General features: G+C 36.7%; 3 protein-coding genes across 6 annotated transcripts; 2 read left to right on the plus strand and 1 right to left on the minus strand.

Moving 5' to 3' along the window:
* Positions 1-1,782: 1,782 nt before the first annotated feature.
* LOC105055229 (uncharacterized) lies at positions 1,783-8,061 on the plus strand. Of its 2 annotated transcripts, none has more exons than XM_010936994.4 (2): positions 1,783-1,942; positions 6,936-8,061. In XM_010936994.4, exons 1-2 carry the CDS (start codon positions 1,926-1,928, stop codon positions 7,798-7,800), a joined length of 882 nt encoding a protein of 293 aa, XP_010935296.1. In that variant the 5' UTR covers positions 1,783-1,925; the 3' UTR covers positions 7,801-8,061. The 2 variants fall into 2 exon arrangements, with proteins under 2 accessions (XP_010935296.1, XP_010935298.1); XM_010936996.4 differs by having other exon boundaries at positions 1,807-1,942; positions 7,022-8,061.
* On the plus strand, positions 1,805-11,245 carry LOC105055230 (pentatricopeptide repeat-containing protein At2g01860). Of its 3 annotated transcripts, none has more exons than XM_029267622.2 (2): positions 1,805-1,942; positions 9,293-11,245. In XM_029267622.2, exon 2 carries the CDS (start codon positions 9,473-9,475, stop codon positions 11,027-11,029), a length of 1,557 nt encoding a protein of 518 aa, XP_029123455.1. In that variant the 5' UTR covers positions 1,805-1,942; positions 9,293-9,472; the 3' UTR covers positions 11,030-11,245. The 3 variants fall into 3 exon arrangements, with proteins under 3 accessions (XP_029123455.1, XP_010935300.1, XP_010935299.1); XM_010936998.4 differs by lacking the exon at positions 1,805-1,942 and adding an exon at positions 8,974-9,218; XM_010936997.4 differs by lacking the exon at positions 1,805-1,942 and adding an exon at positions 8,974-9,201.
* A 1,159-nt stretch (positions 11,246-12,404) lies between these two features.
* Positions 12,405-16,855, minus strand: LOC105055228 (uncharacterized). The gene is given in 6 exon segments (XM_010936993.4): positions 12,405-12,680; positions 12,766-12,960; positions 14,411-14,617; positions 15,444-15,607; positions 15,610-15,632; positions 16,695-16,855. Coding segments are annotated over 6 exon segments (807 nt in total). The 5' UTR covers positions 16,778-16,855; the 3' UTR covers positions 12,405-12,545.
* Positions 16,856-18,814: the final 1,959 nt, after the last annotated feature.

Genomic DNA, 18,814 nt, shown 5'->3' on the forward strand with positions numbered 1-18,814 from the left:
TAGTTGGCTCTGACATGAATTGTGGGGGTATTATACTTGATTGGATTTATGTTTGATGGAGTTGTTAGTTGGCTGGCTTGAATAAATTATCGATGACAAAACTTTCTGAATAATCAAGATGATATATTTTTTTAAAAAAAAATTTAAACAAAGAAGTATGTAGAATCAAGATTTTAACTATGCCATGATGGGTGATAGAATGCACGCTTTGCTTCATGAGTCCACAAAAAATTGCTGACTCCCTGGAAAGAAAGCTCATTAGAATTATCCAAGGAAGGAAGGAAACAATGTTTCAAAAACACTTAATAGGTTCGTTTGGTTAGGTTAATCAGATTATAAAGTAATTTGATGATTGTTAGTAATTATTTATTTTAAAAAATGATTATTAGGTAAAATAGATTTTAGTATTCTTGGTTAGTAAAAAAATTACTTCACAAAGTTGTATTAAAAAAAATTACTATATTTAATCAGAGATAATCTTATACGAAAATATTATTAAATTTTTAACAATCATATTGAATGAACAATTTAAGTAATGATTTTTTTTTCCAGTGGTCATATTTATGTCTAATAAGAGAGATAGACAAGAGAGGTTCACCGGAAATGGTCAACTAGTATTATGTTTTGAGTTAGGACTGTTGTGGAATTAGTAATATTAAAAGAGGGCCTTTGTAGATTTAAATAAAAAAAGCTAAGATGTTTCTGTCAAACGGTAATAATTTCAGATTATCTTCAATCAATAATTTCATATAGAAAAAAAATCATCTTCTTGGTGATATTTATTTTATCTTTTTTCTTGATAGAGTAGGCATTGGATCCATCATTTTTTTTAACTATATTTTTTATCTATTTTCATACTGAATATGATAACATGATATGAAATTTATTTTCTCAGATTATCTTAAATTCGGTGTCAGATTACTCTCAACCAAACAAACTTTTTTTAAAAGAGCTGAATCTAACATCCCCAATGCATTTGATCAACACAAATTGGTGTATCAGCAATTTCTCTAAATAAAGATTGAGAAGGAAAACCATGGTTTTTCCATTATATCAGTATAGATAAAATCTATAATTTATATCGGTATAGATTCATATAATTTATATCGTATATTGTGTTGACGCTATCGGTTTCCATCCTAACAAAAAATATTGTTTGCTTCGGTTTGTACACCGCATAGCTTTACTCTTTTGGGTCCAAACTTAAGCTCAAAAAGATATCTTTTGAAAGAAGAACAATCAGTGAATTAATATGAGACAGTGAACTTCTACTTATAACTGATGTTGAGCTAAAGTTTCTCACTCTGCCTCAACCCTTATATTTTCTTAGTATTTATTTTGGCCAACTGTAATACATTTTGATTACATTATCATAATTTTTTTTTTTTAAAAAATCTCTTTTCTCCTGTGCATTGCACATCTTCTTCTGCCTGTCGGTCGTATGGTAAGATATCAACCCGGATCGGTTTTGTTCACTGCATCGCCCGGCTTTCTTAAAAAAAAAAAAAAAAAACTGGGGCCATTAACAGCGTCGGGCCTCAGAATCCGAATCCATTGTTCCGTCTTATGTTAGAATCCAAATTCGAGCGTCACTTCAAATCAACCATACGATCTCGTCAAAACCCATACAAATATATGGTCACAATTATAATCCAGAACCTAAAATTACGATAAAGCCCTCATATGTCTCGGCTCTTCATGCCCATTTATGAAGGCTATTTCGGTAATTCAACAATGACTATAAATAAGTTTCGAACAAGATAAAAAAATTATAAACCGACGTTAGGGTTTCCATCTTCGAGCGCACCCCCAGTTTTATCTCCCTGTGTAAATCTTCTCGGAGTTCGATTCGAGGAGGAGAAGCGGAGGCGACGACGACGGCAGACGCTGGTGCTGAGGCGGAAGGAATTCATCGAGCGACGACCATGTACGGATCTAGGGGGTAAGTCGAGGAAACCCTAACCCTAGTTTTTCGTCTCTGTGAGAAAATTTCTTGACGTTTTGATTTCTATTTGCATGAGGTTTTCGTTTAACCTTTGTTTTTATTCGACGCGTTGAGTTCCTGTTCTCTATCTCTCGTCTTTGTATTGGTTTCTATATGTTGGTTGCTTGGTTTGGATGGGACGGACAGCGAATGGACGCGGGAGTCTCCTATGGATAGATTTTAAGCTTTAAGGTTGGAGGGGTTGGGAGATGGACTGATGGTTCTTGTTGTTTTAAATTTGGTGGTCAAATGTATGATGTTGCTTGTGGTACTGCAGATTTTGGGGTTATAGGCCACGGTTGCATGATGTGTGTGCACTGTGCGAGATCTAAGCAACATATTTCATGGGATTTTGCTTGTTAGATACACGTGGTTTTTTGTTTAGGATTATTGGCACTAAGTTATATTCGCCAATCTGTTTGGATCGCCAACTTGGTGGGGTTCCATTGCTCTTTTTTGATACAAGAACATGCCAATGTTATAGTTTTTCTTTTAACAAGGAAGGTTTTGGTCGAAAAAAAGATCAGTTTGAAAGCATGGTTTGAGGCTTGGACAAGGTAAAAAAGAGTTATGCTTTGCCGTTTTTAGCACTTTTGATCAAAGATAAGTAAAATTTAAAATTTTTATAAATATTAAAACAAGGAAAATAAACAATTCATGACAGCAGATAAACACTCGTTATCCTAACTAAAATGTCTAACCAAAACTTGCCCTATCCCCTGCCGCCCCCCCTTTGGTGCACCCACCCAAAAAAAGGCCAAAAAAAAAAAAAAAAAGGAAGAATCCAACCAGACTCATTAAGGCCCGTGATGTGATCTAGTACTCCAGAAAGCAATTCATGCCTATCATAAAGCAAGTCATGCTGGAGTAATAACAGATGCTCTTTATTTGGAAAATGAATTTAGATGGGAGTTTTCATTTGGGAATTATTGTGTCCTAGGTTGACTCAAAGGAGAGGTGAGTACAAGAAATGTCAATGGACTATTTGCTGGAGATATTGGTGTCTTCTGCAATCATAAGATGCTTTATTTCTTCATGCCCTTCAAATTCAATTTTATGCCGATTTGGCCACTTATGCGCTTTGCCTATTTGGAAATTAGGTACCTCATCCTCCAAGCCTTGCTTAAAACTTTTTTAGTTTTTTATCGGGCCTTTAAGACCTTAAAAAGAAATCTAGTAATTTGAGATATAAACAGAACCTCTCTCCAAAAGTTTTAAAAAAAAAATAAAAAAAATAAAAAACCCTAAAATGCCTTATTCTTCTTGCTCATTTCAACATGTAACATTATCACTTTTAATTGTGCTTGACCCTTGCAACTTGCAGTAGCTTTTCCTTTTCATTTGGCATGTAGATATAAAAGGGTTAAGATATAGATATCCTTTTCTAGCATGTGATCTGCTTGATGACATCATGATGAGAGCTAATATTTCTTTCCAATTATGGATGGACAAATGTGAGGCTATTTTGTTCTTCCTCTGCCTAATGAGGCTGCTAATCACAAGTTTGAATCTGAATTTAGCAGATCATAATTGTTATTCATATCTAATTTTGGAAGTGCTTGTAGATTTATGATGGCAGCCTATGCATTGAATTCAGCATACATTAGGTTGAGAATATCAGAAGATCAGTTAACTTCTACCTCAATTTTTTACTACCTGGAGATTATTTGTTGGTCCGGTTGAGAACATGTTGGAAGTGGAAAATAATTGCACTTGAGTCCAGTTTGTGATGGTGACTATGTGCAATTCTAACCGTAGAAATAGATGAAATTTTGGGACTGAAGCTAGAGGTGGAGAGGGGGGTTAGAAAGGATAAGCTGTTCCGTGTTGTGCTTTTACCATTTGGATGCACCGAGATATCCATCAAATTACTTAACATCGTGATTTGTTTGATCTGCTGGATATATTTTATGCTATCAATTGACCAGCTTTGTTTGGTCAATAGTGATGGATCTTGAGTTCTTTATGAGATGTGGGCATTAAGAAGGATTAAGAAATATGATGGAGGAAAAAAAAGAATACTTATGCTATATTTGAACAGTCAAGTTGCTATTTATTTTTTTTTCTTTTTCAAACATCCAAGGAAATAAAGATGATTTATGTAAAACATCTGGATTGAACTACTTGTCAAAAACCTTTTAACATATATTAGGTTTAAGAACAGATTTCCAATGATTAATAATCTATGCGTGCCATGACTGTGAACTAGGTTTCTATATTTCTGATGGGATCTAGCAGCTGGTCCAAAACAGCCTTTTGATTAGCAGTTTGGTATGGACAAGTTAGGAAACCAATTGATTTGATCCCTTGTTTTGGTTCTAATTCCACATAACCGGCAAGTTTTCCCTGCAAATAACTGTCCATGAGAATAGGGTTTCATGTTTGCTTTAAGATACAGAAGTTACCTGCCTATTTGGTTATGTATATAGCCATTAGTAGTCTTGCATGTCGTCAAACATCATATTCTTGACATTCCTTATTAAGTTTCCTTAATCATGTCTCACAATGATAGAGTTTTCGTCATTATCTCGTCCATTGCCTTGAACAGCATCTTTTACTCTCTGTTTCATAAAACCAGATCAATGTTATTATGCCTAGAAAAGGGTTTTACAATCTGAATATGACTTTAGTAATTAAATGAAGCTAATATATCTTTGCTTTGATCATATGTTTAGAACTGATCCTGGATATTTAAGACTATATATATGATAAAAGGTTTGAGTCCATGATCAGAAAACTATGTAAGAGACTTCGTCATGCATGTCTGAGCATGCATGCACATGCACACAACAAAACTGCCCATTTAGATCATTGTTGCCCAGATTGCCTACCTTCACTAGTGATTCTTGTGCCCTTTCCTTTAAATTTCCAGCTATTGCAAAGGATTGTCAAGTTTTTCTGTTAGTTAAGATAAAAAAGGGATTGTAAGGAGGAAAAGGAAGGGGGGGGGGGTGCTATAAAAATTCTATGTTTATTTGGTCATATATTGTTCCATCACTCTATCTTCTGCATGCAATTATAAGGGAATCACCTGTTTGTATGTAGATCAATAACCAAACAACTTCTTGACACAATTTGAAGGGAATAGTTATGGATCTTCGTGTCTTCAGGATCACAGTTCCAAGAATTTGCCTGCAGCAATGTCATGATCAATAAATATACACTTGGGGAGAGCTATATTTGTTTCTCCTGCATGTCTAATAAACACACACACACACATGCACGCACATGCACCCCACCCCCCCAACCAAAAAAAAATAAAAAAGGGCACTCTGCTCGTGCAGGAACATTGTTGTAGTTGGACCACTTATTCAACCGCCATTGTGACATTTGTTGTTTGTGTTTTTTCTTCTTTTCTATCATCTTAGTGGTGTAGCCACTCCAAAGCTCATAGAGTAAGTCCTATCATAATGATCCTTCTGTTGAATTGATGGTTCTTGAATATATTTGTCAAAGACCAATGTCTTTGTTAGTTTTATCACTCTTCTAACAATACATATAAATAATTAAAAGCCATTGGTTTGGTTTTCTCTCTCATCCCTCTCTCTCTTTATCTCCCCCACTCACACTCGCTGTTAGCATAGTGTATTTGTTTGATGTTTGGGTGGGAGAAATCAAATGAACAGGTGATTGGAAAGTGAAGTTGGGGTGTAAAAAACTACAATGCTTCTCTGTGAGTTTATGGAAGCATCTTTTTTGTCAAAAAAAATCATGTCTGCTTTATGTATGCTGCATAAACTGGTTTTCTTCTAATTCTTTGTTTAAAGTTTGAGAACAGCCTTTCTTGAAAATATGCAAGCTTGAAAAGAATAATAAAAATGCAAGGGTATGCTAGACAGCAAGTTGTAGAAATGATGCCAAGATTATGGATTTTAATGACTGTATATTGTTGTGCCATCTGGATGCATTAACTTAATTAAGCTGGGTGGTGATACACAAAGCTACAGGATGACAGGGAGACTTTGAGAAGTTACTGGCTGGAGGGACTTCATCAGAGATATGTGGAAAAGATGGTGTGAAAAATTTGAGTCATTTGAAGTTGAGGATTCAGACCATTTCAGCTTTATTTTTAGGCTTCAGATTTCTGGGATCCATGCTCTTCGAATCATTAGAGAATGAAAAAATCTATAAATGCAAGAAACCGTTGGTGACTTATTTGGAAGATCATCTACAATGTACATCTGTACTTCCTACCCGAATAAAACCGATGTCAAATTTGAAATGATTTGTAGCGACATCCACACCGTTCTTTTCCCTGCATATGTTGGTTGAAACAGCCTATCTACTACCATGAAATTGTAGGATTGGTCAGCTTGTGGAGTTTGAAAGGTATCATTTTGGGTTCTGTGATATGTTAGTCGGGGGAAAAGGACTGTTAACTTGTTGGTGTCATCTTGGGTTTTGTGATGTCACATGACTTTTGTCATCAAGATTAGCTCTTTAGACCCATATCATTATCTCTTGTTTTTCCATTTCAGCTGTACATCTTTAAGTTTGTTGTTGGGTCCTCTGTTGTTTCTGTTCTGCATGCATCCCACATGCTTTCTGGTGGCCTCCTGTCTGTCGCTTCATATTCTCTGTTAGTAGCTATTTTGCATAATCTCATTTTGTCTAATAATATGAGTTTATTGGCGTCTGGCAGAACAAAGTTTGTTTTACAACATCTTTTGATGACACCTTTGTTTGTGATAAATATATACAAGTATGTTCATGCTTGCAGTTGTCTGTTGCTTGCATTTGTTTTCTTTTGTTGGATGATGTTTTATGTAGTTCACTGATTCTGTATGATAGTCGAAATTCTTCATGCCTTTTGTGGTTGTTCGATGTTTGATTAAGAGAACATTTGATAATTAGTAAAAAAGTTTATTTGCGGGTTGGGTCTGTTTATTGACTGGGGATTGGGTCTTGGGGGGTGCTATCTCCTTTTCTTGGGATGTTGGATAATGTGAAGGGCAATGATGGGAAGCGGGGGGGTTTCGGACGGGTACGAGGGAACAAAGAGGCCACGAATGATGGAATCAAATCCCTACTTCGCAGTGAGCGGTGTGGGGGCTTCAGATGGCTACGATGCTGGTTCGAAGAGGCCACGGATGATGGAGCCAACCCCCTACTTTTCGGGAATTGGTGCCAGCAGCTTTTACCAGCCATATGGCAGCAGCTTCAGTGGTGGAAGCAGTGGCATCTACAACTTCCCTGTGGTTCGTCTGAGAGGACTGCCCTTCAACTGTGATGATCTTGATGTCTACAAGTTCTTTGCTGGGCTCGACATTGTGGACTGCCTGCTGGTGAACAAGAACGGGCGCTTTTCAGGTGAGGCCTTTGTTGTTTTTCCATCGCCAATGCAAGCTGAGTTTGCCCTGCAGAGGGACAGGCAGAACATGGGGCGCAGGTATGTTGAGGTCTTTCGGTGCAAGAAACAGGACTACTACAATGCAATTGCTGCTGAGGTGAACTATGGGGGGTCCTTTGACCATGAATACCGTCAGATCTCACCTCCAGCCCGTCCGAAGGGATCCTTTGAAAAAGATCAGATGGAGTACACCGAGGTCCTTAAGCTTCGGGGGCTTCCCTATTCAGCAACCCAGGCTGACATTGTGGACTTCTTTGCAGAGTTTGAACTGACTGAAGATAAGGTGCACATTGCATGCCGTCCGGATGGGAAGGCTACTGGTGAGGCATACGTGGAGTTCCCATCGGCGGAAGTAGCAAAGAAGGCGATGTGCAAGGACAAGATGATGATTGGGTCGAGGTATGTGGAGCTGTTTCCATCAACACCTGAGGAGGCGAGGAGAGCCAAATCTAGATTCAGGAATTGATTTAAGAGCTGTTGTTTTGTTGCTGGAGCTGAATATATGGTGTTCACAGTGAATTTTCTGTTGGGGTATTTTTCTTTTAGGACTAGTTATAAGCCTTCTCTTCACCTAGATCTTTTCTGTCTTACCCCTTGTTTGTCTGCAACGCCTCGTAGGTAGATAGAGTGGTGACTGTTTCTTTATTTTCAGATATGTCATTATAATTCTGACAGCTTTACTCTGAAATTTTAAAAAAAGTTTATAGTGGTGGATCTTATCACTGAAGATTCAAATGTTTCTATTAACATAAGAGATTCGAATGGTTTCTTTTAAAACCCTCGATAGAAATGATGTATGAGGTCATGTTTAGCGTGTACTGAAAAGCTGCAGCTTAAGCATTCACGGCATTTTCATTCTCTCAATACATTTTCATCTCCGTCTTGAGAGAAACTTTGGATATTTGTTTGTGCTATGGAATCCTGGAAGAGGAGGCTTAAAGAAAGGTATCCTTATGTTCTCTTCTTGCTCATTGAAGCAAGCATATTGTTTGAGTCAGGCCGTTGGATGTGATCCATGATTAATGAGCTTTGGGAGTCGTGATATCTTTCGCATTCACGCTTGTGCCTGGATGGATCATTGGTGGCAGCGCAAAGCTTAAGCGCTGCTGCATCCTGCTCTTATGGGTGGGAGAAATTATTGGTGATATCCGTTCTACGATGTGTATCTTGAATCATCAAATAATGGATCTTCACATCATTCATTGTTGAAAAAAGATCACACTATTATTCAAATTTGATCAAATTTTGAATGAAAATAGTTTCACTGAATAGCCAATTGGTAATTTTTATTATTTTGAATGAAAAAAAAAGATCACTTGCTTAGATGGTATGATAGTTTTTTATTGGATAATTTACGATACATGTGATAGAACTGTGCTAATTAATAATTTCTTGATGAGTAGTTATTGTAGTCTGGTATTTGATCCTCTAATATATTGGTGCACCTACATGAATGGCTGGCTAATCGTATGATATATGTTATAGGTGTAGCTTTTTGATTTTTTTTCTTTTAGATATATATTTAATTATTGTTTTCTTTGAACAATGTCCCTGATTTATGTTGCAATGTATTCATTAGGGACGTGTGCCACTGTGCCGCCACCAATGCAATTCTCAAAACCTTTGTAAAGGATAAGAAGATTTAAACAACAACGGAACTAACGATACGATTTACGCCCGTACCGATCATTGTTTTAATTTAATATAGAGCGAAATGTAACGGCCATCATTTAATTCATGCGAGAGCCGTGACGCTGAGAAAATGGGTAACCGACCGTCGGTAATTTTTATCAACGACGCTCGTAAGAGACTGCGGTAATGAGCCGAAAACGGAAACTTGGAACGCGGACAAGTGACAGTAATTCATGTAGCCTACTAAAATAAGTATATTTAGTTTCCTTATCCGGGCATATTTAAGCTATCGTGACTTAATCTAATCAAATCATTCTGCATGCTAGGTCTAACCACTTCCGTTGATTTGCTTCCCCAAACCCACACGAATGACCTGCGATAGCCGGAAACGAGCCCGCGTGCTTTGTCCTGTCGTCCGATACCTGGACATGTGTCGCTGGGGCTGTGATTTATCGAACTAAATCGTGTACACCATCTGCTCGGTGAAGTGCCTCAGAGACCTCCCTATGGAACATCTTCTCGCCACTTCCTCCGGCATTCGCCTTGTGTTGCCAGAGACCCAAACTCAGCACTTCAGACCGATTCCAGGAACTAAATTCAACTCCAACTGGATGCACGCACCATCGAGAGTCATCGCTCAATCTCGTTCAAACAAATCCCCCTCCCGCCGAAAGCTACCGAAGAACCTCCGCTACCCGCGCCGTGCCAAATTGCCACCCGACCCCGGAATCAACCGGGTGCCGGTGAAGAAGGAAGGAGGCATCGCTCAACTGTTCGATGATATTCCGAAAAAAGAGGAGGAGAAGAAGGACAGCGCAGAGTCATCCAAGAACGAGGATCGTGAAGCCGATACTGATGATTCCGTGTGGAGCAAAGATGAGCTGGAAGCTATCTCATCCCTCTTCGAAAGGCGAATGCCTCAGAAGCCTGTGAAGCCGGCGAAGGACCGACAACTCCCTCTCCCATTGCCTCATAAAGTTCGTCCTTTGGAAATTCCAACGCCGAAACACCATGTTCGTTTGGCGATTTCATGGCGGTCATCATTCAGTGATCAGGTGCGCAAGAACCCGGAAGTACTCGTGGGCATAGCTAGAGAGATCGGAGCTCTTCCTCCGGATGCCGATGTATCTGAGGTTCTTGATAGGTGGGCTAGATTCCTTAGGAAGGGATCTTTGTCGATGACAATTCGAGAATTGGGTCACATGGGTCTGCCAGAGAGGGCGCTCCAGACCTTATGCTGGGCTCAGAAGCAGCAGGGTTTGGGGTTGTTCCCTGATGACCGGATCCTTGCTTCGACCGTTGAAGTCTTGGCACGGTTCGGCCAACTCAAAATTGAAGCTGAAATGGAGAAGTATCTGAACTCCGCCAGCCGGGTGGTTATTGAAGCTATGGCGAAGGGCTTCATAAGAGCAGGAAATTTGAACCGGGCCCGGAAAATTCTATTACTTGCCAAGGACAATGAGAGGACCTTGGATGCAAGCATTCATGCAAAGTTGATACTGGAGGCGGGGAAGACTCCGGATGGCTACAAGCTTGCATCAGCATTGCTTGATGAACTTGGGGAAAGAGAGGATTTTGATTTAAAATTGCAGGACTGTACAGCTATAATGAAGGTTTGCATTAGGCTTGGAAAATTCGAAGCAGTGGAGAGTCTCTTCAACTGGTTTAAGCAATCAGGAAGAAGTCCCACTGTGGTAATGTACACAACAGTGATTTATAGCCGGTATTGCAATAAGAAGTATAGGGAAGCATTGGTTTTGGTTTGGGAAATGGAGGAATTGAACTGCCTTTTGGATCTTCCAGCTTACCGGGTCATGATTAGGCTATGTGTTACTTTAAATGATCTTGCAAGGGCTGTTCGATACTTTTCAAGGTTAAAGGAGGCTGGGTTCGCCCCCACATATGAAATATATTGTGATATGATCAAGGCTTATGCGGCTTCAGGGAGGTTGGCAAAGTGTAGACAGGTGTGCAGAGAAATAGAGATGGCAGGACTAAGGTTGGATAAAGAGACCATCTCGTTACTCTCGGAGATGGAAGGACAAGTTAGATCGGTATGTTGAAGTGCTTCTGTTGCATGTTTGACTCAATTGCCACTATAATTTTTCAGGTGATATGATATTGCTAGAAGCTGTATTCTCAGTAGTTAATTGTATGGGCGTTTGAAGGTTAAAGATTATTGTACTAATTCTTATGCCTCTACAATTATTGTACCAAAATTATTTATTTGATTTCATTTGTAGATTAGCTATCGAAAGATGATATGTTAGTCGTCTTAATGAGTTGTCAATTTGCATCGATGACCTCCTCAAGTTCATGTCAACATAGAATGCACCTTTTTCGTTAAATTTGTTTCTATAGACTACATGAGAGTATTGGACCTAGGGTAACTACACAGAAAGTTGGTTAGTTTGAAAAGCAATATACCATGTTCATTACCATAATTTTAGTCATATTTGAGGCTTCCTGTTGTTGTTTAAATAGTAGATTGGATCTAAAGGGTTGTGCTGTCTTAATCTTTAAGAAATTATTTTGCTGATAAAATTTGTATTTTCAAGTGTAAAGGATGATACTGTTTTTTTTGTCCTATGACAGGTAAAATTTCCTCTTTACATTCTGTCATGATACTCTGTAAATGAAACCTAGTGGGAAATGGATTATTGTTAGCTCCCACCTTCAAATTAAACCCATGGAAAAGAAAAAATTATCATGTCTGGAACCAAGGCTGTTGTCCATATAGCACTTTGATCTTCTGATACATGTTAAATAGAAGAAAAGCAGCTCACGTTTTTTCTTATTTTCCCTCTTTCTTCGGAGGTTTGGTTTATGCCCACTTCATTTTACTCTTTACAACTTGGAAATTAATGCCTACTTCGCTGATGAGGAAGGAGAATAAAGGAAGACGACCTTTCATTATTCCACCAAATAGTAGATAAAAATTCAAACGTCTCAACAAGTTGGCTGATGAATAAATTGATAGCTATATGCTAAAACTTATAAACCTGCTTCTATAGAAGCTTTCAGATCTCCAAATTTATCAGATTACCTGGTTATAAGAGTGCTAAAATAAGTCATCAGCCTGATAAGATCATGATCAGCAGAAAGAATCATTAGATCTAAATCATGTTCCAAAACTTTATCATGGTTGACTGTCAGATTCTGCATGGATACATTCAGGTATTTAGTTCCCTCCAGAGTGAGAAATGCAGTTATTTGTTACTTCTGTTGTGAAATAAAGTAGGACTCACTGACAAGAACCTACTACAAGTGAAGACACTCAGGATATGGATGTTTACTGTTTTCTGTTGCTCTCTAGCTAACCAGAATAGAACTGCAATTGAAACACTGATGCTATGTGTTGAACCAGTAGATTGGCTTAGTTTGTGCTCTTTGAGTGACAGGCTTTTTTTTATGTTAAAAAAACTATAACATATAATATATTATGATCACAATCATTCTGTACATACCAATGGAATGGTTACAAAGTACATAGAGTAACAGTCCTTTTAGGTAACATTAGGCAGGAAATAAGGTTGCCAGCAGTTGCTGTCTGTGGCCCATTGTTTTGCATCTGTTCATCTATTTCATCCTTTCTATGTGATACTCCACAGTGTGCTCCTTCCACCGACCACTCTCAAGATACTTATCATAGAAACTTACATTGCCATTTGTTTTTACAGATAAAGCTGTTGTGCTTCTAGTTCCATAGCGGCCCTGTTTGACACAAAATAGTTATATGTCTACATCGTTTGGTTCAGGAAAAATCATTGGAAGGAAATGGATTAGTCATTGTCCTTACCAGTTTGGTATCAACATCAACAAAAATAGAGCTCAACTTGAGTTCCCATTCTGGGTCACAGCCTGTATTGGGCAATCTATCTTGATTGGCTTTACTTGTGTCCTGCATCAGCTTTTCAACAATATCTTTTGCAGGAATTTCCCCCTCACCATGTTTCTGAAGTAGTTTTCTGAAATTCTTGCGAAGGCGTTGTGCCTAAAAGGAAAAAACATTGCATATAAACTATGGAAGATATCACATAAATAGGTACCTTAAAAAATGAAAGATAGTTGGAAAGTGTATATGCTATTGCAACGACTAAGAACTTACTTCCAAAATTTCTTATTGCTTGTATACAAGATAACAGCTATAAAACTAGCTGCTTGGTGTCATCACCATATTTCTATTTAAGCACAGTGACTCATATTACCTAGTTAATAACATGAAACCTGACCATGGAATATTTCAAGTCTTGCAAGCTTTCTTTTGGTTAAATAGAAAGGGCATCGTACGTTTACTTATACTTACATTGGGTTGCCATCATTTGTTGCTATAGCATTAATTTCATTTAGAAATAAATAATTTGATCCAATGGTGGTATCAATGTATCATGTTTTTTAAGTCCCGATGGGATGAAGGGCATCTCATCCTATTCTTGTGAAAAAAATAGGATCCAATGGGATTAGGACTCCAAAATCCATCTATGCGAGGAAAGAAGAAGAAAGAAAAAAGGAAAGAAAGATGACGAAAAGGAAAATGTGAAGAGAAAGAAAAAGAAAAAATGAAAGAAAGAAGGGGAGGAGAAAAATAAAGGAATGAAAGAATGAAGAAAGGAAAGAGAAAGAAGAAAAGGGAGGGATAAGATAAAGAAGGGAAAAGGAAAGAAAAGAAGATAGAAAAAAAAAAAAGAAAGAGAGGAAGGAAAGAAAGAAGAAAAGAAAATAAAAGAAACAGAGAAAGAAGAAAAGAAAAGTAGAAGGGGAGAGAGATGGAGGATATCGGACCACTATTGAGATGGAGCAGAATAAAGAGGCATTCTATAATTTCTATTCCAAGGAGAAATGGAGACACCCCAATCCCATGGGATTTAAAGCTTTTCAATGTACCACCTTTCTGCTACCACGGAATTCATTAGACTATTGTGTTTACAGACTCCAAAGAAATGTGTACTTCATTGACTGAATGACCAGAGAAGAACTTGTTCCAGTAGAACTGTTTCTTGGGTGTCTCTTCTGGGATTTATGTTAAACATGAAGGAAAGACAAAAAAATCAACTACAGAAATATTTCACCACAAGATCAAAGGATCACTTTGATCAATCTAACAGTGAAATGAAATATTTCTTAAAATTTACATAGCTTTACTACTTGATCTCACATGCAAAAGTAATGATTTTCTCTCTGACTTTTTTTTTTTTTGGGTTTCCCTTTGCTTTGTATAGTAGTTCAACAGAATGATGTTAAGAGATTTTGAATGACAAAAGATGTGGCTGATTATATAGATGCAACTTTGAGATAATTTTAAAATAAAAAAAGGATTCCCATAGAAACACAGCAAACAAAACAAATCTATGTTATAAGAGCAGTCATCAGAAAACATTGATTAATGCCATTATTTGAGATGATCCTATTACCAGCAAGTCATTGCACCTGGGTTACTTGCCTACCTTGTGCCAAGGAGTATCTAACTTTGCATTTGAGAGCACATGAAGGCCTGGAGAAACAAGTTGGACAGAAATTGACTCTTCCTTTGGCCTGTTGGAGATGTAAACCATGATTTTTGAACAAAGATCAGCCACTATCAAATTAAAGCCCTTGTATTCATCTGCTTCCTTGACTATCTCCTCTGCAAACTCCAGAGGATTCTTCCTGCTCTGTAATTGAAACCACATGCCAGGGAATTAAAGAAAATCATCAGAGGAGCTTCCATTTGAAATGAAAGAATCAAAATTTAATAAAAGATGATAGAGATATGTATGCTCTAAGGCTGAAAATAGAAGCAAAAGAATTCAACAGAACCAGTCATATATGACCCATGAACGCAACCAAGTTTTTCTCCAAAAAAAGAAAAAAAAAGAAAAGTATGCAAAGAAGATATTATGTGGTGAAACAGGTAAACATGTGATAGATAATTGTGACTTTAATTAAAAGCAGCAGAAATTAATGAAAGAAATCTTGAGCCTATTAACTAAAAATTAGCAAGAGATGGTGTGACTTTTTAACTTAAAAAAGAGAAAATTAATGAAAAAAATCATTGGTTATTGATTGTAAACCAGACATTTCTAATGGGACAAATGGCAGCTCATGTGGTATGCTATATAAAATCTTGAAAATGTCTGAGTAGCCACCGACAGCTTGTAATACAACTAAACCCTAAAAAGAGAGAAACAATCAAAATCAGTGAGATAGAAGGTGGAAAATAATGGTTTGCAATTAAGCAGATATAAAAGAACCATTTAGTAATGGGTCTAAAGAAGAAGAAAAAACAACCATGAATGTTACGCATAATACTTGCACTAAACTGAGTATTGAGGAATTTAGAAAACAGGGAAATGAAACAAAGCAAAGTGATGTTGGTATGGAACAAGATAAATTTCTTTGGGAGTCAGTAACATAAGTAAAAGTTAGTTTTGGATTGATGACCAACTAAATAAAGATCATCAGCCAAAGGATCAAATGCTGATCCAGTGAAGTCCATACCTGAAGATATCTGATAGGCAACTCTCCCCTTGTCCTGGCAGTGGGAAGAGCATCAGGCTCCAACACATTAGTTACAAAGGCTAGCCTCCCATCCTTTGTGCACCCCATCCATGTCCCTCCTGCTACCATATCCCTCCCTCCCAATATCTTCTGCTCACCCTCCCCCACCATGCCACTGGCTTTGTAGGCCTGCCAAGAAATGAAACCAAATATATATTAACAACAATATGGATGGGAGGTGTTTCGACAGTCCCATTTTATTTCTATGAGAAAATAAAACTAGAATAAGTTCAAGACTCCAAAGTTCATGCATGTGAGGAGAAAAAAAAAGAAAGGGGAGAGAAAGAAAAAAAAGATGAAGAATGGAAAAAAAAAAGAAAGGAAAGAAAAAGAGAAAAAAAGAAAAAAAAAATGGGAGAATAGAGTTAGAAAGAAAAGAAAGTAGAACAAAGAGAAAGAAAAGAAAAAAAAGGAAAGAAAGAAAAGAAAGAAGAAAAAAGAAAAAAAAATAGAAAGAGAGACAGAGGATATTATTGGGACCACTGCCAGGACAAGATGGGACAATGGGATGTCCTATGGAGAATTAGGACACCTCGGTCCTACAGAATTTAAAACTTTGGATAGTACTGTAATCTCAGCAGCAAATAAAAAAATAATTATAAAACATTAAAGATATAAGATGATTATGAATTGCAACATAGTCCAGATAAATCCGTTTCAAGCTAAAACAAAAGCCAGCTTAGCAAACTATACCAAACAACAAAGTAGTTGATGTGAATTGGACCTAAACACCATCCCCAATCTGGGAAAATGCAGGGGACAAATAACAGACAGCCCACAAACCACTCCTCTTTGAAAACCTCCTGAAACCATCTGAGGATTTGCAAAAACAATTGACACACCCGGGAAGAATTAGACAAATCAACTCTGCGGTGTACTCTAGACGTTTCTCCATCAAAAGCATATGATCATACTATTTTCATGTTATCATGATGCTATCTATGTTAGCATATAATAGATATGAACATGCATAACCTTTCGAATGCATACCAACTTTCTTCACTCGATATACACTATTACAGGAAATATCCTACACGATTCCAACTCGAGAACCATCCATTTAAAACCTCAAGCTGAACAAAATGGTTTACAAGTCTCTCGATATTTTCCTTTGCCCATAAGAACACAAAGACCAACAAGATCAATGAAGCAACAAAAGCTCGATAGGAATACAATTGAGTCAGAACATGCCTGTCATGGAATTCATCTCTGTTGAGTAGAAGGATCAGTGGGTACAGAGGGTGAGCTTGCCAGATCCATGCAGCTATACACATGCTTCTTAGTACTCTTTTGTCTCTATCTCAATCTGTGTTTCTTTTTCTTCTTCTCCAGTGTCGGTTTATAGGCTTCCCTCTTCTCGTATTTAAAACGGCTATCTAAATCCATGTTTATCCGTTTGTCACCGCCAGCGAGGAACGAAACAGGAGACAGCCCATGGTAATGAGTGAGACAACCAAAGTTCCTCCCAGGCTCCAGCCGTGTCGAACGCTGTCATAAGTGGAGATTCGGTGGGCTGGGTGGCCCCCGAAACCGTTGGGAAATTCCAGAACACAACACCCATGGGTTACGGTTTCCCGTTTGTTGGAGTCTCGAGTCCACGATAGAATCCCATCCATCATTTGTTTCATCAAAAAAAAAAAAAAAAAAAAAATCTAAACAATTTTTTATCTTTTCATTTATTATATATATATATATATAATATATATAAAATTATATCTACACTATTTTTTAGCATATAATTTTTATAACTATAAGTAAATAATTAAAATTATCTTCTATTTCTTATTTATATTCATTAATTTTAATTAAATTAAATTATAATTTATTTATTTAGTTAATATATAAATAAATTTATTCATATATATAATTAATTTAAAAAATTATTAAATTAAATTAAATATAAATATTTATATATTTTATATAATTATAAATTATAAAGATTATAAATTTTTATTTTGTTCTACTTTTATAGTATAAAAAAATATTATAAATTAATAATAATAATATTTTTTGTTAAAAATAGTTTAATAAAAATATCATATAAATATCTTTTTTTTTCGTTCTATTTATACAGAATAAATTATTTTTATTTATTTTTATATATTATATTAAATATATACAAGGATTAATAGAAGATCCATCAATCTCTTTTTTTTCATTTATTTTTTATTTTATTTATTTTTTAACTAATTTATTTTTCGTATCAAACAGAGAATTCTAATGCTGGGCCATGAGCCAAACTCTATTTTACCCTAAAGCAAACACGAGAGTTCTATCCGCAGAAATTTTTTATGCATCGATGTACAGAATCGTACATATCATTTATGACGGTTGATTTCTACACGGAATTTATAAATTATTTTTTTTTATATATTATATTTTTATCGTGCATGTGAATCAATCACTGTGGGCGGTGCATGCGGTTCTGCACCGCCCGCGGTGCACAGAGAATTTCTCGCCCTGTCTGTTTATACTTTTATATGGCGTTTGGTGAGGAGATGGGCCAGTGGGGCCATTGGGTGACACCTACACGTGGAGATAACCTCTGGGGTTAGAGAGAGAGAGATTGACCGAGTTGATGATGTCCTCTGAGGAGTGGATGGGGATTATGACATAATAATTGGATTGGAGTTGGCTAAAGAAATCAAAAACGAATTTGGTGCGTGCAGCGTAAGCAAAAGCCAATTTTATAGTTAAGTTCCTGTATTGAAATTTAATCTCAAAGAAGTCCTTTATTTTGTTCAAACTGATCAAACCAGCACCTATGTGTAATATATATATATATACATACACACACACATAAACACACCCATAAAAAAAAGGTATTAAAAAAATCTATCTAATAAATGTAATGATATAGTGAATGATATGGACCATGATTAATTCAGTAATAGAAAATCCTTGCCACCGACATGAGAATATGGAGGTATATTCCTTTTCTTACCTATACAAATACTGTACCTATTCAAACAGCAATAAGATCCAGGGACTTCTCTGAGGATCCATTTATGAAAGATTACAATGAATGAGAAAGAACTTGAATTTTGTTTGAATTATTGATGAAAAAAAAGAAATAGTTTTAAAGTAACATAGATTTTGGGCTGGAATAGAGAGATTTGAACCCCTATAATTTCTAAAATTATCATATTTTTTGCTTACTATAAATTTCATTATTGCATTGATCATCTCTTTATTCTAGTGTGTGTATGTGTAATGCAATAGACTATGCTCCTCTCTAGAGACCACACATCGATCTTGACTCCTGAATCAATGATAAAGACATTCAATCGAACATTCTTAATCATAATCTA

The sequence above is a fragment of the Elaeis guineensis genome, chromosome 12 (genome assembly GCF_000442705.2).
Source record: "Elaeis guineensis isolate ETL-2024a chromosome 12, EG11, whole genome shotgun sequence".
NCBI classification, from domain to species: domain Eukaryota; kingdom Viridiplantae; phylum Streptophyta; class Magnoliopsida; order Arecales; family Arecaceae; genus Elaeis; species Elaeis guineensis.

Coding starts and splice junctions, on each gene's coding strand:
- LOC105055230 (XM_029267622.2), top strand. CDS start 9,473: ATGGAACATCTTCTCGCCACTTCCTCCGGCATTCGCCTTGTGTTGCCA.